Source organism: Pogona vitticeps, chromosome 7, assembly GCF_051106095.1.
Source record: "Pogona vitticeps strain Pit_001003342236 chromosome 7, PviZW2.1, whole genome shotgun sequence".
Lineage (NCBI taxonomy): Eukaryota > Metazoa > Chordata > Lepidosauria > Squamata > Agamidae > Pogona > Pogona vitticeps.
This window is the reverse complement of record NC_135789.1, coordinates 5,788,172-5,814,828: the sequence shown is the minus strand read 5'-3', so window position 1 is coordinate 5,814,828 and position 26,657 is coordinate 5,788,172. Positions and strand designations below refer to the sequence as shown.

General features: G+C 46.6%; 1 protein-coding gene across 4 annotated transcripts in view; it reads right to left on the bottom strand.

Moving 5' to 3' along the window:
- Positions 1–733: 733 nt before the first annotated feature.
- SKI (SKI proto-oncogene) overlaps positions 734–26,657 on the bottom strand; it is a 144,255-nt gene continuing 118,331 nt past the window's right edge. For 2 of the 4 annotated variants that reach the window (XM_020814936.3, XM_020814938.3), the window contains 6 exons: positions 14,342–14,464; positions 12,769–12,884; positions 10,935–11,215; positions 9,251–9,558; positions 6,247–6,477; positions 734–2,871 (listed from right to left, as the gene is read on the bottom strand). In XM_020814936.3, the coding sequence (XP_020670595.3) occupies positions 2,683–2,871; positions 6,247–6,477; positions 9,251–9,558; positions 10,935–11,215; positions 12,769–12,884; positions 14,342–14,464 (1,248 nt within the window). In that variant the 3' untranslated portion in view covers positions 734–2,682. The remainder of the gene's footprint in view (positions 2,872–6,246; positions 6,478–9,250; positions 9,559–10,934; positions 11,216–12,768; positions 12,885–14,341; positions 14,465–26,657) is intronic. The other 2 variants (XM_020814937.3, XM_020814939.3) reach the window with 1 other exon arrangement.

Below are 26,657 nucleotides of genomic sequence, written 5' to 3'. Positions count from 1 at the left end.
TGTGTGTGAGTGAGGGCTTTGCTTCACACAGGGAAAAGACACTAGTTTTGCAATGAGACATTTTGCCCAAATTGCAAATGTCTCAAAGGGGGGTGGTGGTGGAGGTGCTTACTGTCTCACTCTCAAGCTGGAGGATCAAAACCCCACAGGAACTGAACATTCTTTGTTGAGCTGTCTCATTCTGTCATCAAGATAGCTCATCTTATTAGTATGTCTGTTTGGACTGGGTGCATTAGTTTCTCTTCCAAAACAGTGAATTTAATTCCCACACACACACTCATACACACACACACACACACACTATTAATAATGTGAGATATTGTATTTGGAGCAGTATACTGTTGCATTGTTTTAGTTGTTTCTGTGCTAGTTTTTGACTGAAATTAATTTGACATGGCATGGCGTGTGCTAGCCAGGAGTGGCTGCAAGATAGCCCTTCGGTAAACCCTGATTCTTCTTGGGGACGTGGTGGCGGTGCGGGTTAAACCGCAAAGCCTCTGTGCTGGAAGGTCGGAAGACCAGCAGTCATAAGATCGAATCCACGCGACGGACTGAGCTCCCGTCACTTGTCCCAGTTCCTGCCAGGCCTAGCTGTTCGAAAGCATGTAAAAATGTGAGTCGATAAATAGGGACCACCACGGCGGGAAGGTAACGGCGTTCTGTGTCTAGTCGCACTGGCCACGTGACCACGGAAACAATCTATGGACAAACGCTGGCTCTACGGCTTGGAGACGGGGATGAGCACCACGCCCTAGAGTCGGACACGACTGGACAAAATGTCAAGGGGAACCTTTACCTTAAACCCTGATTCTTAGCTTAGAATGGCTGTGACGGCAACCCCCAACTGCTATAGGGAACTCACTCTACAGACCCTTCTCTATCGTCAGCTTGTTCTTAAAAAGCCAGCAACAGGTTGCAGAAGGGGTGTTGGTTTAAACCTACTCTCATGCACAAGATTACTTAAAAACCCCGTTTAAATCATAACTGACAATTCAATGTCTCTTAACGGGGGCTCAGGAAGAAAACAGGGGAAGTAACAACCCTTACAAACAACATTTTGTAGTTCTGTACAAACAACATCTTAAAAAAGTGTTGGCCCCAACAACGTAGAAGCACAGACTCCCACTGGGGTTAGGATTCTGCCCTGAGTTTTGTTACTTACTGCATATTTGCATGTCCATCACTGGATAAACATAGGGAGGAACGGTGGCATAAATCCCAATATTAAAGTATTTGTCACATTGAGTAAAAAAAAAAAAAATCCCATGATGAAAAAAAAAAGCCCAAAACCCACATCCCCTAACAAAAAACCCTAAACAATAAGAAATGTCGGCTTATTCACAGCAGCAAGAAGTAATTTTGTGTTTGTTTTTTAATACAATGGTAAGCATTCTTTGTGGGACACTGAAATCCTCACGCGGGAATACTGACATTTCTGAGGTGACGATAAAAATGGGGGGGGGAGGGAAGTCCTCTGAGGAAAGGGAAGGAAAAGTTTGCAAACATTCACGTCTTTCTCACTTATCTTTCACAAGCAACACCGTGTGAGTCCAGCAACTTTTTTTTTTTTTGCTTTCTCTACTCCCCCCTCACTAAATCTCTCCCTTTTATTTTCTTCTATTGGTTTCCCCAAACTGAAGTGCCCTGGAGTTGAAGTGAGTCTTTGAAAACACATCCATTTAATAACAGACCGATGTCAAAACTGATGGTGTATAAACACTGAATTTTGTAAGGCTGGGTTCCTTTCGGATCACCTTCTTCTTATCTCTACACCTCACTGCTCCCCCCTTTTTTCTCTCTCTCTCTCCACTGACTTTTCCTCCTCTTTCTTGGTTCAAAACATAGGGAATGCAAAGAGTTTGAAGTAGGGAGGGAGGGAAACACACACACACACACACACACACACACAATTCGAAATTTTCATAGAAATTGCCTGGTTTAAAATGGTCATGGCTTTTTCCGACACGTTTCGCAATGTACGAACCCAACACCTGTAACAATTTGTCTGTACAAATTAAGCATTGAAAGTATTCCCCCCTCCCCCCACCAGGTTTATATATAATATATTTATTTTTTTAAAAAAAACCTTGTCAATGGTTATAACACCACATCTTCATGATTCAGCTGTGTTGCGTTTTTTTTAGTAGCTTATAACAAAAGGGTTTATTTCTCTTTTTTTTCCTGTATTTTTTTTTTAATCTTAACTCCAAAAAAAAAAGTGTTCTCAGAAAGCAGACGCAGCTGCTGGTCTTTTGATTTTTGTTGGGACGTTGTCCGCCAGACAGGGTGTGTACAACAGTGTAGTTTTGTGGTGGTGGTGCTTGTTTTCCTGCAGACTCAAAAAAAAAAAAATGGAGTTTGGGTTTATAAACACTCTTCATTGTTACAGGCACAGGAAGATGTTGTGCTATATGAATCAAGGGGCAGGGGGGAGAGAGAGGCCGACTTCAGTGCTTCTGTTGTAAAGAGTAACATTTGTCCTCCAATTTAAAAAGTTCAACTTTTTCTTAATGCACAGGGATGTCCACGCTGGCCTCAGCGTGTCTCTGTCTCTCTCTCACACTCCCCTTCTCTCTCTCTCTCTCTCTCTCTCTCTCTCCCACGCTCTCCCTTACTGTGCATATTTCGTCAGTCTGGCCTACAGATGGAGACCCGGCGTCCCTGGCGCTCTTCAGCATTGGCTTAATTCCCCATGTCTTTTGCCGCGTGTTCGCTGGTGGGCAGGTCGCTCTGCTTCGGCCACAGCTGCTCCTGAAGTTCCTTGACCACCTTTTCGAGGTGTTCCCGCGCTTCCCGCTCGTGGAGCAGGTCGGCCCGCAGCTGCTCCCTGTCGGCCTCTGCGTGCTGGAGCTTCACCTGCAGGTCTTCGATCTAGGATGGGAACAAACCACAAAGGTGATGGGGGGGGCTCCTCCCAGCTCGAACCAAGGGCTTTCCCCGAGACCTCCCAACGCTTCCCGGCAATGGTTCTCCACCATTTCTCTCTCTCTCTCTCTCTCTCTCTCTCTCTCTCTCTCTCTCTCTCTCTCTCTCTCTCTCTCTCTCTCACACACACACACACACACACACACACACACACACACACACACACACACACACACACACACACACACACACACACACACACACACACACACACACACACACACACACACACACACAGTTGGCCCCACACAGTTTCTACTAGGATGGCATGGGACAGTTCACAGCATGTCAAAAACAAAAACAAAAACAAAGCCCTAAAACCTCTCCTATTCGTGTGTGCCGTCAAACCATTTCAGACTCGACAGGCTGCTCAAAACACATAGGATGATTCCAGGAGTGGCCAAGCGGAGACTTGAACCCAGGCCTCCTCAAGTCCTAGTCTGACACTCTATCCGCTACATCACACAGAACTCTTTTCCCATATTGCATATGCTATGAAGGAAGATTTCCAGAGCATAACCAATCCCGATTCTACATAATTTAGAGAAAAAGGAGGTCACAGCGTGCCGCCTTCTCCACCTCCCCAGGGTCTGCATCTCCAGTTCATTGCACCAAAGCACACGCTTGTTTTCTCCCCCCAAAAACCCTCCCACTGGCCACTTTCGAGGGGATCTCTTTTGAACTTCTCTGATCCTTCAAAGGGGATCGAAAACGGAGCTCCAGGAGGCTCCAGTGGAGGACAGCTCTGGAGCCACCCCTCGTGCACTCAGTCCGTGGGCTGCTTTTAAGAAGCGCAGGCCTCGGGTGGGTGGCTGCCCTTCCTGCTTGGATCTCCCCCCCCCCACTCCTCAGAGGCGGTTTCTTCACACCAGGGGCTCAGTGGTGGGGCTTTGCTAAATTAGGAAACCGGAGAGATGGGTGCATCCTCTCTCCCATCCCAACACAAGGCCTCCGGGGCCGACCCAGCAGCTGGGAAGTAGGGCGGGAGGTCTGCTATCTGGCAGGAGGCAAAGAGATGCCTAATCCAGCCCCCTTCCTCATTTCCTTGCAGCTTCGACAAAAGAAGGCCGGGAGGGAGGGAGGGAGGGAGGGAGGGAGGGAGGGAGGGAGGCCAGATGTGGCTCAGCCAGCAAGAATGCAAACCCAGTGGCATCCTTTCCCACCCAGCAGCCCTCCTGCCGAAGTGGAAGTGGGACACCCAGGGAAGGGAAGCGGGTTCCATTAAGCCTGGGCGCCTCTTATCAGCGAGAGGTCCTGCGATACGTGGAGGAGGAAATTTTCCTCACTTCCTGCTTCCGCCCTCCTACATTGGGCAGGCCTCGCCTTCTGAATAACGAGGCTAATGAGGAAGAAGGACATTACACAAGGCTTTTGTTTTGTTTTGTTTTGTTTTAATTTGTGAAATAAAAAGAGAGAAAAAAGAGGAAGATTAATATTAATCATTCTAGAATGGCAGAGCTAGAAAGGCACCTTTCTAGATCATCCAGTCCATCCCCTGTCATGGAGGCCCAGTGGGGGATTTGAACTCCCAACCACTAGCTCCACAGAGCCCTAAACCGTGGAGCTTTCCAGCAGTTCTTATTTTATTTTTATTATTATTATTTTGTTCCAGGGTACAAAACATCAACCCAGACACTGTTACTGTCTATGGCAGTAGTTCCCCAGCTTTCTCTAGGAAAGGTTCCAGCTCCCGGGAAGTGCACCAGGTTTTCTGAGTCCAGTCTCTGGTAGAGCACCAGCAGCTGTAGCCTACGGGGTCAGGATGTGGCCTGAAACCAACCACTGTCCATTAGGGGCAGGCAAGGGCCCTGGATGGTCAGCAATTTTTCGCCACCAAGTACGCTGGCGATAGCTGCTTTGTGAAAACATCCCCCTAGTGTAATGGTTGCCCTTAATGAGTGTGGCAGATGCTGAGTTAAAGCAGTGGTTCCCAACCGGGGGTCACCCCAGTGTTCCTGGACTGTAATTCCCAGAAGTCTTCACTCCCAGCTGTGTTGGCCAGGGTTTCTGGGAGTTGTAGTCCAAGAACACCTGGGTGACCCAAGGTTGGGAACCACCGAGTTAGAGAGAGACTTTACTCCTTCAAGAAGATTTTTCACTGGCTTTAGGACAGTCTATTGAACATACATGTAATCAGGGAAGTAGGTAAGTGCCCCATGAAGTAGATATAGTGTCAGACTAGTCTTGGGTTCAAATCTTCACTGGACCACGGGAATTCATTTGCAAGGGGTGCAAATGGTAAAATAACTCCTATAATATTCCACTTTCCAAAGGATCTCCTCTATGGAGAATTAGTGCAGGGAAATTGCCCCAGAGGGAGACCACAGCTGCGATACAAGGATATCTGCAAGCGGGATCTGAAGGCCTTAGGAATAGACCTCAACAGATGGGAAACTCTGACATCTGATCGTTCAGCCTGGAGGCAGGCAGTGCATCACGGCCTCTCCCAATTTGAAGAGACCCTTGTCCAGCAGGCCGAGGCAAAGAGGAAGTCACAAAGGAAGCAAAACCAGGGAGCTGGACAGGGGACAGATTGGATTTGTCTTCAGTGTGGAAGAGATTGTAACTCTCGAATTGGCCTCCTCAGCCACACCAGACGCTGTTCCAAGTCCTCCATACAGAGCACGCTACCATAGTCTTTCGAGACTGAAGGATGCCTACAATACACCTCCAGCCAGCCTCTCCTCACAGGATTGCTCTGAGGCTAAAGTCAAAGGAAGAACTCATGTGTTTCCCCTTGTGTGGGATAACCACACAGGTGGGTTGTACCTGCTGCGAGGGTACAGCTCAGTCAGCCAGCTTTGCATGCAAAGAAGGTCACGGGTTCAACTGGCGGTCAGGGAGATTCGAGAATCACCTTAATCAGTCCCTCTTACAGTGGTTGCCAACCTTGGGTCTCCAGATGTTCTTGGGCTACCAGAAATCCTGGCAAGCACCACTCGTGGTGAAGGCCCCTGGGAGTTGCAGTCCAAGAACACCTGGAGACCCAAGGTTGGAAACCACTGCCCTATTAGGACAGACATCTTAGAAGAGAAGTCAGGCATCAGGTTGGCTTCAAAGCATCCCTCGCCTTCTTGTTCCCTGTCTTTTACTGGCAGAGGTGACCATGGAAATGATTGCCCTGCCCTTTTGCAATTCCCACCTCCTCTGCCAGTGAGAGAGGCAAAAATAAAATAAAATGGGGAAGCAGAAGCGAAAGCAAGAGCGACTCAGATATGAAGCATTTTCCAACACACCTTCCTTGGAGGAGATGTTTTGTGAAACTCAACTGGAAGGCACACACCGCTTGTGCAAGAGACCCTTGTGAGCTGTGCCCCTTACCTGGGCGGAGTACTTGGCGCGCAGCCGGCCGGCCTCACAGCCCTTGTCGCACACCCGGACCTGTCGGGCTTGCTCAAGTTCCCGCTTGAGTCTTATCCGTGACTCGTTGGCCTCTTTCATCTTCTTCTCGTTCTCCGCTCGGAGACGCTCAATCTCCTTCCTCAAGTTGCGCTTGGCCTCCGTGGCCTCTCTCAGCTTCTCTTTCTTGGCCACGCGGAGGAACTCCAGCTCCTGAAAACAAAATGGCGGAAGGCTTCCTTGAACAAGTCGACTCTTACAAAAACGGACGGGCCTCCGTCGCTAGCGGAGAGATGGACTGACTTTCCCAGGACGGATCATGTGTTGGCACGGCTCCGCACCAGATCCCCAAAGAGCTGGACAGACCCGATCGCGAGAGCCTCGGCTTTCTCCCTGCCTTCTGGAGTAAAAGTGTTCAAAGAAATGAACCTCACTTGAGGGAAATACTTCCACCACCCACACAGACTGGGTGGATTCGAAAGTGTTAAAAAGTGAGACCAAGACGGTATTATTTCCCCTCCACCCCTTCCCATTTCCGGGCGCAGTCCCGTCTTTGTTAAGTCAGCACGCTGCACCAGGGGTCATGGGAAATGCTCTTTCTCTTTTCTCTCTGCTTTGGCAATCTTGTTTCCTAGCCAAGACATGTTATTTCTGCTTGTGTTTTGTCTCCCGGCCATTACACGCACTCTCCCTCTCTTCCCCTTCCCTTCCAAATAACATTTGTGGGAGCCAGATAGGCATCCGAGTCGATCATATCCGTTAGTGTCGTGTAGGCTCCGGTTCAGCTGACCAGCCACCACCAGTTTGGCTATTTTCCAGTCGCTTTCTGGTTTGACCAAGTCCAGGAACAGACTTGAGGCTGCACAGAGAGAACCGGTAAACTCGCAAAGAGTTTACTGACCCCCCCTTCTGTTTGGTAACTGGGATCCCCCCCCCACTCGAGGGACACAGTCTTGTGTCATGTAAACCCTGCAATTTCACACTACATTACAGCCCAAGTGTTCAGATGAATGCAGCCACCCAGGCTGGTTTAATTGCTCCCAGGTTGCCACTCCCCTTTCTTCTCCATCTATCGTTCCCCTCCAAGGAGCTTCCTCTCTCCTGAATTTTTTATCTTCACGACAACCCCATGAAGGAGGTTTAGTGAGGCTAAGAGACAACCACGGACTTCATGTTTCCGCAGGTCCAGCACCTCCATAACGCTGCCCTTTTAAGCAAAGATCAAAAATAAATTAATAAACGCCCACAACAGACATGGGTTTTGGGGCGGGGGAGGAAGCATTTAGTCCAAGTCCTAAGGGACAGTGGGAGAGCTACGTTCTTTGATGATGTCGCTCTCGTCCTTCCAATTTATTCGTACCAAAGAGGCTCTTATCAATGGGGCGCCCTGACCGCTCAGCTCACCTCAAACGGTCCTGAGTGCTGTCGTAGTTTTGCACCTCAGAGACCACAGCCAGAACATCACTAAGCATTGGAGCTGGAGGACCCTTCTCCCTTTGGGCTACTCCTGAGCAGGCCACCCTTGTTGGGATGTATTGTCTCTTAAAAACTGTGGCCTCAAGCAGCAGCCATTCATCATCTTTATGGAAAAGGTCTCATCCTCTTTCCACAGCAACAGAACCTGGTAACTCATCTTCACACCCTCAGCAGCTCTTTGCACTCAGGGGTAACTCACAAAGGAGAGTCTATTTTACCTCACACTATTGTAGCCACTCAAAGCCACTTTAACGGTCAGAGCAATGGGATGAGGCTAGTACGATTCTCTGCTGTCATTCCAGGAAGACACACGAGCTCTCTAGAAGAGGAGCCGAAGCGCTCCACCAAACCACAAATCCCAGTTTTATATGGGATGGAGCCATAACAGCTGGAGTGATGCCAAACTGCTGTAAGAGCTCAGGGCAGAAACAGTCTTAGTCTAGACCAGTGGTTCCAAACCTGGGGTCCCTGGACTGCAACTCCCAGAAATCCTGGCCAGCACAGCTGGTGGTGAAGGCTTCTGGGAGTTTGAGTCCAAGAACATTTGGGGACCTAAGGTGTGGAACCATTGCTCTGGACTATTAGTGCGTAAGGAAGGAAGGAAGAAAAAGAGTCCCCAACACATGAACAGGAAGAATTCAGTTTTCACTTGAACTAATTCATCATTGGCTCTGATGTGCGTGAACTAGAAACTGTGATTGAAAAAATAAACTCATGTTTGCTAAACAAGAGACCAAAACAATCCTGGGTTTATAGTCACCTTGTTCAACAATTGACTGTAGTTTACTTTAAACCCCTCTCCCTGATTCCTGGCACGTAAAGAGAAGGCAATGTTTTATTGTTCCTCCCGTAAGACCTTGCCTGTTCTGAGCTACAGGTTTCATTTCAAAGGAAATACAGTGGTGCCTCACTTAGCGATGTTAATCCGTTCCGGAAAAAACATCGCTAAGTGATTTAATCGCTAAGTGATATTAAAAAGCCCATAGGAACGTATTAAAATGCATTAAATGCATTAAAGCGAAATTCCTCCATAGCGGCAGCCATTTTGGGTGCCTCTAAAGTGAGGCAAAACAGCAGCAGCCATTTTGTTTTTGCGGCGGCCATTTTGGAACCGCCGATCAGCTGTTTAAAAAAGTTCGCTTTGCCATGATCGCTTCCCCGCAATCATCGCAAAGCGAATTTTAGCCATAGGGGCCATCGCTAAGCGATCACTCCAGCGATGGCCAAAAGTCCATCGCAAAGCGATTTCATCACTCAACGGAGCGATCGCTAAGCGAGGCACCACTGTAATACATTTCTTTTGCTTTCAAGATATACTTTTGATCCAGATGGAAATTAAGGGATGACGACTTCTGTAATTAATCCATTAAGACATCTTCGATCAGATTGCAGCCCTCATAAGAAGATTTATTTCTCAGATCAGGGTACTGTTTGGCTGCAAGGTTTTTCACCAGTTGAGAAAAGGAGGTGCCGGGGGGGGGGGGTGGCCTAAGGGCAGCCGCATTCTTACCTGGTGCAAGCTGCGTTTTGCCTGCAAGGCAGCGTTGAGTTTCTCTTCCTGCTTGACTCTCATCTTTACAACTTCGTGAAGGAACTTCTCTTTGGCCTCTTTCGTGTCCAGGCCGCTGTCTAAGGCCTGCCGGAGGTGCTCCAGTTCGGCCTCCAACCCGCTGGCGCTGCTCTGGGGCTCGGCGTGGCCGGCGACTTCGAACACAGTGCTGACCGGGGGCGGGGCCGGCATGCTGGGGGAGCTCATGTCCTTGGCTGAGCTCGAGGAGGTGAAGGACGGAGAGGAGAGCGAGGACAGAGAGGAGGTGACTGCAAGCAGAGAGGAGGAGAAAAGGCGGCCATTCCCCCCACGGGGAGGCCACCATAAATCATATTAGAAGGTTGAACTTTAAAAAAAACACACAGACACACACTGTGCACACACAAGCACACCCTCGTGAAGCGACTTTTTGGAATTCCGATATCCAGAATTCTCTGGCAAGAGTAGCCACTGGCGATTTGGGTTAGCGCAGGGGTTCCCAAACTTGGGTTGCTTAGGTGTTCTTGGACTGCAACTCCCAGAAACCCTGGGCAGCACAATGGGCACTGAAGGCTTCTGGGAGTCGCAGTCCAAGAACATGTGGGTGACCCAAGGTTGAAAGCCCCTGGGTGAGCAGATTAAGAGTCTGGAAATAATTAATTTCAAGTTCTGAGCCAAAGGTGCTAAAGTTTTGGACCCCTCCAACTCTCCACGTGTGGTTGGTTGGTTCAAGATGTGGTCTTGGTTGATTAGTTGGTGGGTGGGTGGATTGATTACATTTTTATGCTGACTTCCTCACAGTGAAGGGACTCAAGGCAGCTCACGCACGATTAAAACCAAAAATGTTCTCATTATTTGGAAGGGGAGTGGCCCAACAGCTTGAATGGGGCAGAGAAGGCATTTGGACAAGCACAGAGAATGAGTTCTGAAGTTATTAAGAGTCTGGCCAGCTCACCCTGGTGTCCGTTTCTTTGTCACGATAGCATCGGGCAAGACTCCTGCGAAGTGGTATAAAAACTCCAGTGATAAGCCCAAGGCTCAGATTATCCTTCCACCATCTTCTATACTGGATGCATACTTTGTAACTGGGAATGGGAAATTCTTAACTTCTGGAATGCCAGCTGGGAAGAACCTTTTGGGCCAGCTGATTTTAAGATTCTCCCGCATTTGGCTTTACAGATCTTTTAACAACTGGGACAAGAAAGGGTCAAGAAACTGACGACTTGGTCCACAGCGTGGGTCACCACAAGATGAAATTTTTAAGAACTTCAGGATGGGAAAAATCTCTGTTCTGCCACCTTCAGAATCAAACTGGTAGCAGAACAAGACAGGGGCTTTTCGATGGCAGCCCCACTCTTTGGGGGTGCCCTGTCTGCTCGGGGCTTTATTGTGGGTCCAGTTATAGGTGAAGATTTATATTAAAAAAACCCAGACAGGTTTTTGGCTTTGAAGCTAGTAGGTTTCATTCAGGTTGCAAAACTTGTGTGTGCCCATTTTTCTGCCACTGGAGAACTGCTTAGTGGCCACACAGGTAACTCAAAACTATAAACATGGAGATAAATTTAGGAAGGTAATAAAATTAGACTAAACAATGTTCCCAAAGCAGAACACATGTTCCCCCAGGAACTTCAAACGACAGGAGACAAAATAAGACGAGGTAACTCACACTTACATTCTTCTCTGGTTTCGACTTCAATTTCTGCTTCGGACTCTTTGTCTTCTTCGGGAACGGGAACGGCGGGGGCGATGGTGGGCGCGGGTTCGGGAATGGCTGGTGTCTCAGAGACCTGTTTTCTTTTTCTGGGCTGGGGAGGGCTGTTCAGCACCTCGCTGCTCCGTGATGCTGCCGTGGCACAAGGGGGGTTGCTTACAATCTTTGGCTGAGGCGGGGGAGCAAGGGCGACATTGGGAGCGATGGCGTTCTCAAAACTTTTATAGGAATAGAAACTGTAGAGTTGGAAGAGAGGAAAGGAAAGGAACACATTGAAGCAACATTGGTGGAACCCCATGGCTGTTTTTCAGGGGGTCGTTGTTGGCTCCCATCCTGCAATGCCTCCTTGACTGGGCCTGGACCTGATGATCCAGAGGGATCGTCTGCCATTCTAAGAGGGGGAGGATGATTTCCATGCATCAAAATGAACGATCTCAGGGCATGGTGGACACCCTGTGGATTCCTGGAATGTAACTAATAGCTATACGAGAGACGTATTCAGATTTGCGGTTCCAAATTAAAACTCGCAAAATTCCCCAGGAAGGCATGAATCCTGGGGGATTCTGGGAGCTGTTGTCCAGAATCACAAATCTGGGCACCTCTCATATACAGAAAAGGGAACTCGGAACTCTGATCTAAAAAAAAAACCCAAAAAAGAGAATTTAGTATTGAGCATGCACTGGGTTAACACAAAAAAGAGATTTATTCAAACAAAAGTATAATGGTTTTAAAACAGCAATCCTTATAAATAACAGACAAAAACCATAGAAAGGGGTTGAAATAGAATGAAAAACAAGATAATGGTTTAACAACACTGGCTAGTTCAAAGTTCACACTCCTCATGCTGTCTATAAAAGATTATATCTTGACAACATTTAAGCAGCCCCCACAGGGATAAAAATCCAGACTCCTTTCCACCCAGAAGTCTTCTTCTGCGGCAGTATTATGGCCGTAGGGATAGAATCCAGCCGCTTCAAATCATCCATCAGGAATGTATCTCAGTCCCCACCTCAACACTACATTTTTAAGTGTAAAGATGTGCTCCATTCACTGCATTTAAGATTGTGGAGGAATCACAGGAAAAACATCTGATTGCTAAAACAAGCCCAGATATTAACAAAGCAGTTCAACAAAAGACATCACCTAAGCAGGGTATTAAAACAAGCAAACAGGTAAAGCCAAAATGATTGACGGTACTTCTCTGCTGGTACTCCAAGGTGATAAAAAAAAATCACTGCCACAAGATGCTAACTGGACTTCCTTCTGATGGATTTTCAACAATGTAAAGCAGTGGTTCTTAACCTTGGCTTACTCAGGTGTTTTTGAACTGCAACTCCCAGAAACCCCAGCCAGCACAGTTGGTGGTGAAGGCTTCTGGGAGTTGCAGTCCAAAAACATCCGAGTAACCCAAGGTTAAGAACCACTGATGTAAAGGATAGTTCATTAGGGTTCCCTTGTCATACTGCTCTAACAGTTAAGACTTTTTCTTTCTTTCTGATATTCAGCCAAACTCTGGCTTCCTGTCGCTTGAGGCCATTACTATGGGCTAGACTCTGGGGTAATGAAGAACAGATCCTGTCCCTCCTCTGAAGCAATACCTTTCAGGTATTTCCAAAGTACTATCCTATCTCTCCTCAGTCTTCTTTTCTCAAAGCTAAACATGCCCTCCTTGGAGGAAAGAAAGGACATGAATGTAATGGATGAATAAATAAAATTAAAAATGTCCCCTGCCCCCCCCAAATTCAAATTAATGATGCTTCAGGATAGCTTGGTGCCACCTTTGTCTCACCTGTCTCTGATCAAAGCGGGGATGTGATTCGACAGGTCCTTCTCGCTGGCCGAGATGGCAGGCGACCAGGGCCGGAAGGCAGAGAGACGCTGCCGTGGGTGTACGCAGCCAATATTCTGTGGGAGAGAAACGAGAAGGGGGTCAAAATGACTGAGAGCGCCCAAGAGCCGCCGGGCCTCTGCCTCTGGGGAAGGGAGAAGATGCCAAGGCCTCTAGTGGAAGAAGGAACGCTCACGAGCACCATTGGGTGTTTTTATAAAAACACTTTCGAAATCAATTAAATACAAACGATAGTGTGACGGGTAAAGTAGAAATATTACATGGGTACAGAAAGAAGGTGTTGCCTTCTGCAAACAGGATGAAAGAATAATGAACTTTTTGGGGAAAAAAACATGACAAGATTGAATTGGTCATGGACCATTGATCCAGGAACATTTTGTGGGTAGAAGAGAGGAGTCTAGAGCAGGTGGAGGCAGCGAAGTTGTTTGTATGTTCATTCTTTCAAATTGTTCCCAGCATCCCCATGAGAGTGATGGTGAAGGCGCTCCACGTCTGGCACATTTTAAAATTATTTAATTATCATAGTGGTCAATCATCTGCTTTTGGATGCAGAAGATTCCCGGTTAAACAGAGAGAGAGAGAGAGAGAGAGAGAGAGAGAGAGAACAAAGTAGAGATAGAAAAGGGAGAGAGAGAGAAAGAATGAGTTGTTTTTTTAACTTCTCTACTCTTGCTCCAAGCTTAGTGGGGCCATCTTGGAGTTTTCTTTTGGAAATAGGCAAAACACCTAACAACCATTTAACCTTCTGTAGTTACCTTGCCTTAAAATCATCTTGCAAACACTTCACTCACATAGTTGTAGTTTTAGAAGAGGTTGCCATGTTAGTCTGTGTTAGGCATATGGGGCCAAAACAAAGGGAAAATAAATAAATAAATAAATAAATAAATAAATACATAAATAAATACATAAACAAACAAACAAACGAACAAACCCCTTTGTAAAGACTCACTGCTATATTTTAATGTGAGTTTTTGCGGACAAGTGGTCTGAGGAAGTGGACCTGTTCCATGAAAGCTCACATTAAAATATAACAGTGAGTCTTTATGGGGCCACAATGTTTCTGTCTTCTTTCTTTCTTTTGTTTGTTTGTTTGTTTTGGCCTGATACACTTTATTCACATTTTTGTTTTGGAATCATTTTGCTTACGTTTGTCGATTTCTGGAAGGAAGGAAGGAAGGAAGGAAGGAAGGAAGGAAGGAAGGAAGGAAGGAAGGAAGGAAGGAGGTTTCTTCCCTTCATTTGGTGTTGACAACACCCCAGACTTTGCCTGTGAAAGCTTTTAAACTCTATTTCCTGCTCTGTTGACATAAGAGACTTTAAGAAGCTGTCTGTCTGTCAGACTGTTTGTCCAGCCCAGTAGTATATCTCTCAGCCTCCTGAGATTTCACCCACAGAGAGGTCGTCATCACCTGATCCTTTCGTTGGTCATACCAGGGACTGAACTTGGTTGGAGCTTTGTCCTGCAAAGCAAGAGCAGGAAACACGGAGCTCCTGCCTGTCCCCTGAAACTCACCTTGCCGGATGAATTCGACAAAGACCGTAACCAATTAGACTGCTTCTCTTTGTCGCCAAGTAGAGGAGACTGCAAGGAGTCATCTGTTTTGGGTTTCTTAGGGACAGGTGGATCAGATGGGACCTAAAAATAGAGAAAAGAGCACGTATTGGTTGTGTGCTTTCTTTTACGTGATTTCCATTGCAGGTCGAAATGTCAAATGTAAGCCAAAACCGACCACTCTTTGTTACAATAATACAGTACATGGACCCCGGATCTATGATCTGAGCAACTCAATGAAACGTGGCCTCTCCTTGTGTTCTCTTTCTTCTGAAGGCAGGGCACAAAAATAGCAGATAGTCATGTGAGTCTGTTGGGGAGGGGGGAGAACCACCCAAAAGGTGCATTACATCGTCTTTTTTACACTGCAGATTTAATACTGCCTGCAGTGCAGAGGTATAATAATTAAGATCAACCGTAGTGTCAACAAACCGTTGAGAGACCACGAGTACCCTTCTCCAGGAGGATAAATCACAGGGGGTGGGGTGGAGGGTGGGCAGGGAAAATAAAAATAGGGCAGGATAGCAACTGTCTCCCAAGTCTGTGGCACAGAGCGGACCTGGAGCCGTGCACAGGGGGAGCTGTGCAGATTTAATTAGATTAGCCTCTGCTAATCTACTCAACAGATTGCTCTTGTGTTCTTCCACTTCCAAAAATTGCCAACACAAGGCTATATTTAAGATAGGCTGGAACACCAGGTATGCTTAAGAGCTTATTGTGGCTGAACGGCAGAAAGGAAGGCTCTCTCTCGCTCTGGAGACGCCAGAAATGCCATCAGTTGCCATCAGCAGTGGCAAAATCCAATTTTAGTCCTCGCCCGATGAGTCCCACTGAAATCAATGGGACTTACATTTTTTGTTGCCTAACACACACACATACCCATTCATGTCAACGGGTTTATCCCAGCTGGGACTAAAACTGGATTTGGTTCAGTGTGTTGCAAAGGGGGAGGGCGGCTAACGTGGTGCAGTAGACAGGAGTCAGATCAGGACTTAGGAAACCAGGAATCAAGTCCCAGTAAGTAAGCCCCATGCTTCAAAGCCCCCACGCGAGGACAGGGCGAGTCGGAAGCAGCTTAGTGGCACTGAACAGCGAACAGCAGAAGAACGAAAACACAGGAAACCCTAACTTTCTTTTAAGATCTTTTGTCAAAAAGAGACAAGCGCCTTACACAGTAAGATCTTGTTTGGTCCCTTTCGTTAAACACTCAACCTATACTACTGCTTCTTGCCACAATAAACACTGGGAAGAGCTACAAAGAATCCTGTTATGTCAGCTCTACTGCATCCTGTGTAGGAACCGGTGCCTTTAAAACAACAACCTCGGCAGACCATTTTGTAATTAAGCAATTCGGGGGGAGGGGGGGGAAGGGAATCCTAAACTCCGTAATGTTCATTAATCCTAAGAAAGAAACTGATATCCACCATTTTTAAAACTTTCTAGATATTTGGGCTAGCCTGCATGTTTTCACTCCAGGAGATAGATGTTGACATCCGCCCACATTTCAAGGAACCCATTCAAAATCACTTTCACCCACCCCAGGAATGTGGGGCTTCGATCCTAATAAACAGAGATGTGTAATATTTCCCCCCCCCAAAAAAAGGAGTATTCCATCAATGCATCCCTCCAAAGAATCATCTAAGAAGCCCCTTTACAAAGGTGAAAAAAAAACCAATAATAAACCCACAGAGTTTTAGAATAGGCCTGTTAAAATACAAAGCATTTTAAAAAATGCTGCTACGGGGGGGGGGGGGAGAGAACCCAGCAAATCCCTCTATAATCAAGCCATTCACACAGCCCCCTGTCAAAGTGATCAGCTGCTGCCTTCCCTAATTGTGTGCAGAAAGGTAAGTTTTTAAGACTGCGGTTCTGAACTGGAAAGATTATTTTAGACGAGAACAGGGCAGACTTTGTTATTCTGTTTGCAGCGGTCGTTAGGATGATGACTTCACTACGGCCGCAGCTGCAGAGGCTTCGGGTGGCCGCTTGCCAAAGTCTGCTTCGCCTTTTCCACAAGCTGGTTCTGCTCTGCCTATAAATCACCCGCAAGCATAAGCAAGTCCTTTTGGCTGCCTGGAAGCTTTTCCCTCCCTCCAGGGACTGGAGGAGATAAAATTCCAAAGGCCTCTTGGCGTGGCTCGCCAAAGAGACTGGTACCTAACTGGTCGAACTGGGCCCTGAAGAAACCGAGGTCGGCAAAGCCAGCCAGGATAAACAAGACCACTGGGTAGAACTGTGTGTGGGGGGGGGGCAGATGGGTTGAATGACCTCATAGTAATAATTCGGAGTACATAAAAAGTTCCCTCTCTTTTCTCACCTCCCCTCCCACTCCAAGGTGTCAAGTTCACTGCAAGACAGGGCGATGGCTTCTCCAGATTTTTCCATAGACGCTCTGGAAAAGTTACTTTTTTTTGCACCCTCGGAAAATCGCTCCGCCAACATGGCAGCTGGCGATAGAAGCTGGGCCTGCCTTTGGGAGCTCAAAACCCTAACTTTTCCAGGCTCATCCACATGGAGACGAAAGAGATCCAGAAACAGCGAGGCAGAGGTCTCGGCTTGCCACACAAAGCCCCAGAGGCAGCTCTCTCAACCAATGGCTCCCCCCCCCCCCGGTTAAGTCCCCAGATGTTCTTGGACTCCAACTCCCAGAAGTCTTCACCAGTAGCTGTGCTGGCCAGGAGTTTTGGGAATCGTAGTCCAAGAACAACTGGGGACGCCAGGTTGGGAAACGAAGATTATCAAGGGTACACCAACTCTCCTCTGGGTCCACTCCGAATCTTTTTGTACAAAGCAGGAGAAGCCCAATGAGAGGGTAAAAAAAATATCCCCTTCCCTCCACAAACGCAGGGTAGGACTGGAGGGGGAAAGAACCACTTTCAAGCCAAAGGGAACAACAGCCACAACTTCTGATCTGTGCTTGGAATCATCTCAGCATAATGAGGGTGGCCTTAAAAAAAGCAGGGGGGGGGAAAGGAGGAGGTCATTATTATTATGGTTAAGGGGAGAGCAAAGGAAAGGTTCCTTTGGCTGTGGAAGTTAATGCCAACACAGAATTTAAAAAAAAACAACCCACAACAGTGATAGCATCTGAATGATATTTGGCAAGTGTGAACAGATCCCAGCCCTGCACGCTGAAGGAGATGCCAAGTTAGGCAGGGAGGAGACCCAAAATGAGGCACACAAGCAGGTGCTTCAGCGCAGGGGAGAGACAAGCAAGCTCCTTTCTTTCTTCCTCCTGTTTTTTGCCTCTTTAAAACCTTCTTTCTTCACCTCCACCCGATCTGACGATCTGCAGAAAGAACATTGTGTGGAGTCGAGATTTTGGGGGTTGTTAAGACTTTCTGGGGGGAGGCTCTGAAGCAACTCACTGAAAGGCGTGTTAAAGCAGACAAAACCTACAAGAAAAACCACTGGTCACCAACTGCAAAATCTGCACGTCTTTTGATGGCAGTGGGGAGGTAAGACAGAAAAGGTCCCTTCTTGAAGACACAGCCTAGGTTCCTTGATTTTTTTTTCTCTGGTAGCACCAGACAACCGAAAACCTGGCCTGGCTGTCTATGCTGTATTCCGACCATGTTTACCTGGGGAGAGGTTTCTTTGGTTCTCACTTCTTATTCCTTTCGCACTATGCCAATGAAATGGGGAGCTGAAAAGAGGGAACACTACACAGCCCAGGAAGACAAAGCATCACGGAAACCCATACAACACATTTCTTTTTAGGTACAGGGTGAGGAATCTTGAGCGGTACGGCTGAATCTGGCACTCCAAAATTTCCCGTCTGGCCCTCCGGGTTATCCCATGAAAACTGCACCCTCTTCCCTCAAAATACCATTATTTGGTATCTCCTCAGCTTCTCTGCCTCTGTTCTCCCCATTCTCAAAGGCCGCCTGTAGAGGTTTAGTTATTGGCAGCCACAACTTTAATGGACATATACTGTCCTTTTGGGCCTGCCCTATGCAGGACTGGAGTGTGGGTTCCCGACCCTTTGATTTAGGGGGACAACAGAATTGATTTAGGGGGACAACAAGTTGTTCTTTGAATTTGAACACAAAACCCAGGTGCGCACACAGAGCATCCTCTTGGATTAGGGACTATGGCGTGCCATCAAGTCAATTCCAGTTTATGGTGGTCCTGTCCCGGGTTTTCTAAGTGCAGTATAAAGCACCCAGAACTTGCCCACCAGCGGTCAAATGGGAGCTGGTGATCTTCAGAGACAATGTCACTCACTGCATTTAGCTCTCTCTGCCCCACCTGTGTCACTATGCCCTCATTGCTTTGCCTAATCTTCTATAAGATTATAATCTGATTTACAGTCGTTTTTTTAAAAAAATAAAGTGCCTGACACTGCTGACAGTTGACAGTCTAGTATTTGCTATAAAAACACCTTAACCCGTTTTACTCCACTTCCACCCTTTGATAGAACACTATTTTATTTTCTCCACTCAAAAAGACTGTCAAGAGTTCCAGTCTTAGGAGACTGTCTTAACCTCCCGTTCAAGTAAATACAAGAGGTGATCATCTAAAGAGACAACGCCTCTGGTCACCTTTGACTTAAGCCCATTAAACCTAAGACTTCCCCCACCCCACCAAATATAGATCAACTCTACGGACAAATTGTGCTTATGTAATGACAGATAGCCCTGCAAATCGGCTGTCGGTCGAGGCCGACACTATTAAAGCCAAGGTTTCACCTCAGTTCATCCACACCCATAATGATGAAGCGCTATAAAGTGAGTGAGATGGTCAGTGGGATTAGCCTGCAGGGTTTAGTTGGGGTGGAAGATACAAGAAAGAAGCATTAGCATCCAAGTATTTTGAGCAAGGAGGGGGGAATGTTCAGTACTCTGAATTTCCTCCTCCTTTTTTTGCAGCACAGCTTTCACCGTAACTTCTTCCCTTAAACCAAAGTGGTTTCTCTTTTACAAGTTATGTAAATTTGAGCCAACAGTGTGATGTGACTACAAAAAAGACTAATGCTATTTTAGGCTGCCTTAACATAAGTACCATTTCAAAATCCTGTACTAGTTCCTCTTTATTCAGCACTGGTTAGGCCTCACCTTGTGTATTGTGTCCAGTTCTGGACACTACACTTAAAGAAGGATGCTAACAAATTGGAACAAGTTCAGAGGAGGGCAACAAGGATGATCAGGGGGCTGGAAACCAAGCCCTAGGAGGAAAGACTAAAAGAATTGAGCATGCTTAGCCTTGAGAAAAGAAAACTTGAGGGGTGATATGACAGCACTTTTCAAATATTTGAAACACTGTCATACATAGGAGGGGCAAAATCTGTTCTCGATCATCCTAGAGTGCAGGACATGCAATGATGGGCTCAAGTTAGAGGAAGCCAGATTTCGGTTGAATATCAGGAAAAACTTCCTAACTGTTAGAGCAGTATGACAGTGGAACCAGTTACCTCGGGAGTTGGTGAGTGCTCCAACACTGGAAGCATTCAAGAAAAACTTAGATAATCACCTGGCAGATATGCTTTGATTGTATTCCTGCATTGAGCAAGGGGTTGGACTTGATGGCCTTGTAGGCCCCTTCCAACTTTACTTTCTATTATTTCTTTTGAAATTTCCTTACTTTCAATATTGATTCAATGCTGGGAGGAAAAAGGCTGCTTTTACTGTACTTAGATTTTAATAATAATAATAATAATAATAATAATAATAATAATAATAATAATAATAATAATAATAATAATAATAATAATAATAATAATAATAATAATAATAATAATAATAATAATAATAATAATAATAATAATAATAATAATAATAGTGTGCCTTCAAAACAATTCTGATGTATGGCAACCCTTTCCAGAACTTTTCAGGTAGAGAAGACTCAGAAGCATTTTATCCTTCCCTTCCTCCAGGGGGCGCCTTGGGACTGTGCAGCTTGCCCAAGGCCACCCAGGCTGATTCTGCTTGTAGGAGGCACAGTGGGGAACTGAACTTCCAACCCCTGGCACTGCAAACAGATATCCGTACTAGCAGGAGCATGAGGTTGGGAGTTCCCCACTCTGCATTTCAGAAGATCCAGCCTGGGTAGCCTTGGGCAAGCTGCACTGTCCCAAGATGCCCCCGGAAGAAGGGAGTGGCAAACCAGTTCTGTGTATTCTCTACTTAGAAAAGCCTTGGCAAGGGTTGCCATAAGTCAAAATTGACTCAATTAAAAACAAAACATCACTATGTAAATAAATTAAGCAGGGTCTAGAGTCGATGATCCATAGGTTCCCTTCCAGCTCTGCAGTTCTACAATTATTATAAAATGAGTCAACAGAAACTAAACCTCTTGAACTCTCTGACTTCCCCCCAACTGTTGGGTCTCTTGGGAGACCACACACCCCTCACAGAGGAAAGGAGGTGCCCTTTAAGCGTCTCTCCTTCAGACAGAGAACCTTTTGTACTTCAAGAATACAGAGTATACTCAAAATTTCTCCCACACTCCAGATCGTACATGTTTCATTGTTACTCCTATTAAAATGAGGAAAGCTGAGAACACCCCAATTTTCACCCCACAATGGCCACCACACATGGTCTAAATGGGTAAGAGACACATGTAGAGACGCCCAGCTTTTTGGAGGGAGCAGGGCTGAGAGCTAATCCCGCAGCACCAATACCAAACCGCAGCGGTGTACCGTATTCTGCAGTTTGTCACAGCCATACAGTCGTGTACTTGTTCAGCCCCTCCTAAAATTCTGCCGTGACAGGTCGGTGCGTGACAATGGGGAGAGGTAACTGCAAGGTCACTCATTCACCTCTGGGAAACGGCCCACCCCATTTTAATCCCAAATGGGTGGGATGTGGGATTAAATCTGGGTCCTGGTGCAAAAGGCACCAAAGAGGGTAGCTTTGAGCTCAGCTTTCTAGAAGAGAAACCAATTCCTGAAACAGCCATCAAAAGCCATCTGTTTATAGGACTGGAAAGGCGTCTTGCATCCACGAAATCCCATGGAGTGCCCGTTGGGTCCTGGCTCTATCTTTCTAGCCGCGCTTTAACACCACCAACCACATCATGTGTTTTCGGAGGCCACGGATGAGGATTCAAGTTGCAACTGGGCCAATTTTGGTTATGGTTCCAGAAGGTGCTCACTGAAATTCCCAGCCCATTGCTCTGAAGGTCAGCTCCTTGCCTACTGCTATTAAATTGCCAGAACAGGGTCATCTTTGACGCATCTGGTCAAATTTGTTTGCTGGGGGCTGAACACTGCAGGAGCAAGAACTGAATGAGATTGGCGGGAAGAGGCTTCTCGCCTTCTGCTGTTCAGAACACCTTCCTCCTCGGGGCCAAGCTACAATGATGAAACCACCTGGCTAAGTGATAATAGAGCTGGCACGAGACCCTGCTGGTTTCTTTTCAGATGAAGGCTTTAGATGGGGAGGAAAAACTTGTGCCCCCAAAATGCAGCTTTCAAGTTGAAAGGGTTCTGCGGTGAGACTGTGTGTTCTGAGGATCTCAAATGCCCAAAGTGATCTACCAGATTCACATAAATGACAGATTTCAGTTTTACTTAAGTAACTTGAGCATCCTGTATAATCATCAATGTGCCGCCAAGTCAGTTCTGACTTAAGGTCACCCTTTTCAGGGCTTTCGAGGTAGAGAATACTTAGAAGTGGTTTCCCACTCGCTTCTTCTGGGGAGGGATCCCTGGGACTGTGCAGCTTGCCCAAGGACACCCAGGCTGGCTCTTTTCCCAGGAGGCCCCGTGGGGGAATCAAACTCTCAGTCTCTGGCTCAGCAGCCAGGGACCTCAACCACTGAGCCATCAATCTGTATATAAACACACAAATGCAAACTGTTCTTTGCCCTGTATACCAAAATCATTTCTATCTCACATTTCCACACTGACGGGTTTGCGCCGGCGCACTTTCCAGCACGATAGGCTGAACTGGGCTTTGCCTCACTGAACCTGGAGAAAGCTGACCTCCGCCCGCATGTGAATTGTCTTCTCCAGAGCTGGGAGTTTGTGGGTACACACTGTACGCTCGTAGGCAAAAAGAATGCGCTCCCAACTCGGCCAAGGTTTCTACCCGGAAGACAGCTTCCTTGTGCGAAAGCATTCCGGCCAGTACTTGAACCGTGGAAACCCACTTCCAAACTTGCCGTGAACCATCACAGTGTTTTGAACTGGGGCCCGCAAATGCGTCGGGATGAGAAGTATTTCCTGTTTCAGTTTCAGCAAGAAAAGCAGAGAAAAAGAAGTTCGAGGCAAACCAAGGAAGGGGTTGGAAAAAGAGGTGGTTTCTGCCTGTGGTTTCTTTAAAAGCTCAAGCGGCATACAAAAACCAAAAAAAGTGTCCGGCGAATCTGACTAAACTCCCACCGGAATCCTTCCATTATCTGCAATAAAGGTGAACGTTTTTGTTAGACCAATGAGTCACGTTTCTTGCACTTGGTAGTGAACTCTAACCCACATGCATGAGTGGCTGTCTTACCTTACAAACCCTTTTGACTGCTCTAGGAACTAAAAAAAATTTTTTTATCACCATCACTGAACTGCAGAGCTGGAAGGGACCCTATGGATCATCACATCCAGTCCCTGTTTGAGAGGCCCCATGGGGGGGAATCGAACTCCCAACCTCTAGTTCCACAGCCAGAGACCTCAACCATCAGCAATCCAGCATTTCTTCTAACTCCTACATATGAATTTTATTTTATTTTTTTCCTCCACAGAGGTGACTAAAGGAAATACGTTTCTGCGGCAACCCTGCTCCTGATCTTCTCCATCACACTTCCGCACCACTTGACAAACTCTTTCCTTGACTGCTTTTCTAATGACGGCGTGTGCCTCGTTGCCACACTTGCCCTGCGCCATGAGACTCCCCTGCCCTCCCTCTTCATTCCAATCTTCAGGATGTTGTAACTGTGCAAACAGCTGTGGGTAGAGGAAAGGGGCTGATCCGTTGCCTAATGCCACCACAAAAGCCTGGGAGCCCAAAGGAAAGCAGACACACACACACACACACACCACATGAAAGACCAGGTGATGTAAAATCAGCGTCAACTGAGAAAACGATTACTGTACGTCCCCAGCTAGTGTCATTCCAACTGGCCGGGGATTCGGAGCTCTGAAACAGCCTTTTTTTTCTTTTGGCCATGGCCATAAAGACAATTTGAAAGGAACAGAAGCTGAATCGGGATTGCATTAGTCATATAACAAACCTTATAAGGTGATATGTAAAGAACTGCTTCCAGTCTGTGCCCCCGTTCATATACACCAGGCCCCCGTTGAAAATGGCTGATCTAAAGGACCCAAAAAAATATATATAATGGACCGCACCTTTCCTCTTAAGACTCCAGAGTCCTTTCTAACAATCCAAGAGAGCATCAAGGAATCGCTTCTAACGAAGCACACTTTCTGGCTCAGTTTACGGATATCCCCGGTATGCAAGTGATTCCCCCTGCAAGCCGGCAGAAAGCACACCAAAGAGGCAGAGATGTGTGCATGCGTGTGCACACACACAGGCAAGCTACCCTTGAGGCTTCAAAAACATCGGATGAGCCAGGAGCAGGTGCCATGACCTCAAGAGATGACGTTTCGGCCACTCAACTTTTCCGTAGCAACCGGTCAGGGCTGTTCAAGGAAGCAGCAAAACACACACAGGCTCCCTTCGGGACCGTACCTTTCCCACCCAGTCTCTGGAAAGAGACTTTGGACGGGACTCAAGAGTTTAGCTAGGCAGCAATGTCGCAGCCGCTCCAGGCACATCGGGGCCTCACTTCACGGAGCTGTTGTGAAGGTGGCAAAGGGACGTGCAAAGGCAGAAAAACAGAAGGCTTGCCATCGCTAAAACTCAACCATAATCACTTCCGTTGGGCACCTCTACCTGTGCTGGGCAGCAACACCGTGTACATATGTCTATATGTACAGTATGCAGAGAGAGAGAGAGAGAGAGAGAGAGAGAGAGAGAGAGGCAGGCAGGCAGGCAAGCAGGCAGACAGAGCATGAGAAATTTATAAAAGGATAAGCTTGACTGTGAAGGACACTTTAGGAAGCTTTGCGGTGATGTGCCGTCAAGTCAGAACTGACTTCCAGCAACTGTAACAGGGTTTTCAAGGTAAGTAAAGTATCTGAGGCGTGGGTTTTATCAAGTTTCAACTCAGTGGATTAGGTCAGTGGCTGCAGAGCCAGAGGTTGGGAGTTCGATTCCCCCACTGGGTCTCCTGGGAGAAGAGCCAGCCTGGGTAGCCTTGGGCAAGCTGCACAGTCCCAGGGCGCCCTCTGGAGGAAGGAGATGGGAAAGCCCTTTTGAGTATTTATCTGGAAAACCCAGAAAAAGGTCACTAGAAGTCGGAATCACCTTGACGGCACATACTAATTAACTTTGCTATTTCCACTACCATCCCACCAGTGATTTTCCATGACAGAATTGGGGAATCAAACCCAGGTCTTCTGAGTCCTAGTCCATCAGTCGACCGACTGTTAGAAAGCTAGCCATAACCAATGCTCTGGTTAAATGCTACCAAATGTAACACTCATTCTAAGAGAGAAATTGAGGTTTAAACCCATTCTCCTGGCTCTTGTAAATTGAGTGTCCTGGGCACCGCCTACAATATCTGGACCTGTGGCAGGAATAATTTTTTTTTAAAAACGTTGCATAACTGAAAACCATTTTGTCTAAGCACCACAGCAGGCCAATTCAAAGCCTTCCAAATATAAATTAAAATAATTCCCAAATATTTTCAAAACATACTCAGAGGAGACCCAAATCATCACTTCTGATTACCTAAACATGCACAAACAGCTTGGAATGCAATTAGACAGCTGCAATTATAATGCCGTAGGTGGTAATGTCCGTGCCCCCCTCGGTCACAACTGTTCTTTTTTTATGTTCTCACTGGGGGTTTTTCTGTCCTGCGAGACAAGATCTGGGTGGGACTTTCTGATTTGGCAGTTCCTTATTTGCTGATTCTCAAGTAAAAACGAAAAAGAGAAAGTTTTTAAAAAACCAGAACCCCACAAAAACCATTGATACTGGTTTCCAGAAACCTCAGCGGATAGATTTCTTGACAGTTTCAAAAGAGCTCCTGAGATGCTCATCTCTTTCTCAGCAAACAGGCTATTGAGCAAGACAATATATATCTCTCGACTTATTTACTCCCAAAAAACTCCAGGCAGTATGCATAGTTCCTTCTATACCATCCATACAACCCTGCGAGGCAGGCCAGGTTGACACACAGAAAATATGTACGTGACCAGCTCCATGGCAAGGTCAAGACTTCACACAGTTTTCCCCCATCCTACTTCAAACATTCATAAATATTATTCCACTATGGCTCATAGATAAACTGTGTTTCTCAGACACACAGAGACACACGTTGCCTGGACTCTGGAACTCTTCCATACTTTACCTTGTTCTTATTCTTTCATCAAGTCCGCAAGCTGGCTTACGGGCTATTCTGACTGTCAGAAAAGTGGCGTACAAATGTAGTAAATAAATAACATAAATGTATGATGCTCAAAGGCAGAGATGAACAGCAAGCCAATCTACTAGGAGAAGGAGTCATGTCCTGTGAGTTTACGGCAAGGATGGCCAGCGGTCTGTCTGAGAAGATGTTGGTGGGGAAAGGGGGAGAGCTGATGATTCATATACGGGTCTATTATGTAAAAGAAAGGGCAAGCTTGTTTTCTCGAGTACCAGAGGGCAAGACCCAAAGTGATAGATTTAAAGGAAAGGAAAGGAAAGGAGATTGTGACTCAACGTTAGGAAGACTGTCATGACAGGGAGAGCTATTTGGCTATGGAAGGGACTGATTTGCAGGATGATGGGTTGAGATTCTAAACAGGGGTCGGAGGACCACCTGTCAGGATTGTTTGAGGGATGTATTTCTTGATTTGGCAGAGGACTGGACAGGATGACCCCTGCAGTCATCCACCTTCCAGCAAGAGCCTTCTAGCCTTCCACCAAAACTCAAAGAGTTCTGTAACATGGGAGAAAAATTCATTCTGCCCTATGAATTTTAATTGCTGCATGTAACACAGGAGACTAAAATGCCAAGAGGCGCTGTAGTTGTGAGGTGTTTGGGGGGCAGCCCTTGACAAAAAACCAAACAAACCAACCAGCAGAGATCTTTCCTATAAATGCACTTAAAATATCGTTTAAAGGGGGCTATAAATACAAGGTGATCTGTAGATCGATGCAGTCCATATTATGTTAAGCATTCAAAGGGGGAGGGGAGAGTCAAAGATGAATTTCAATACATATTATTTACCATTCACATTTTTAGTTCACTTTTCTAGGCTAAAAGTGCCTTTTTCTTCAAAGCGGATAGG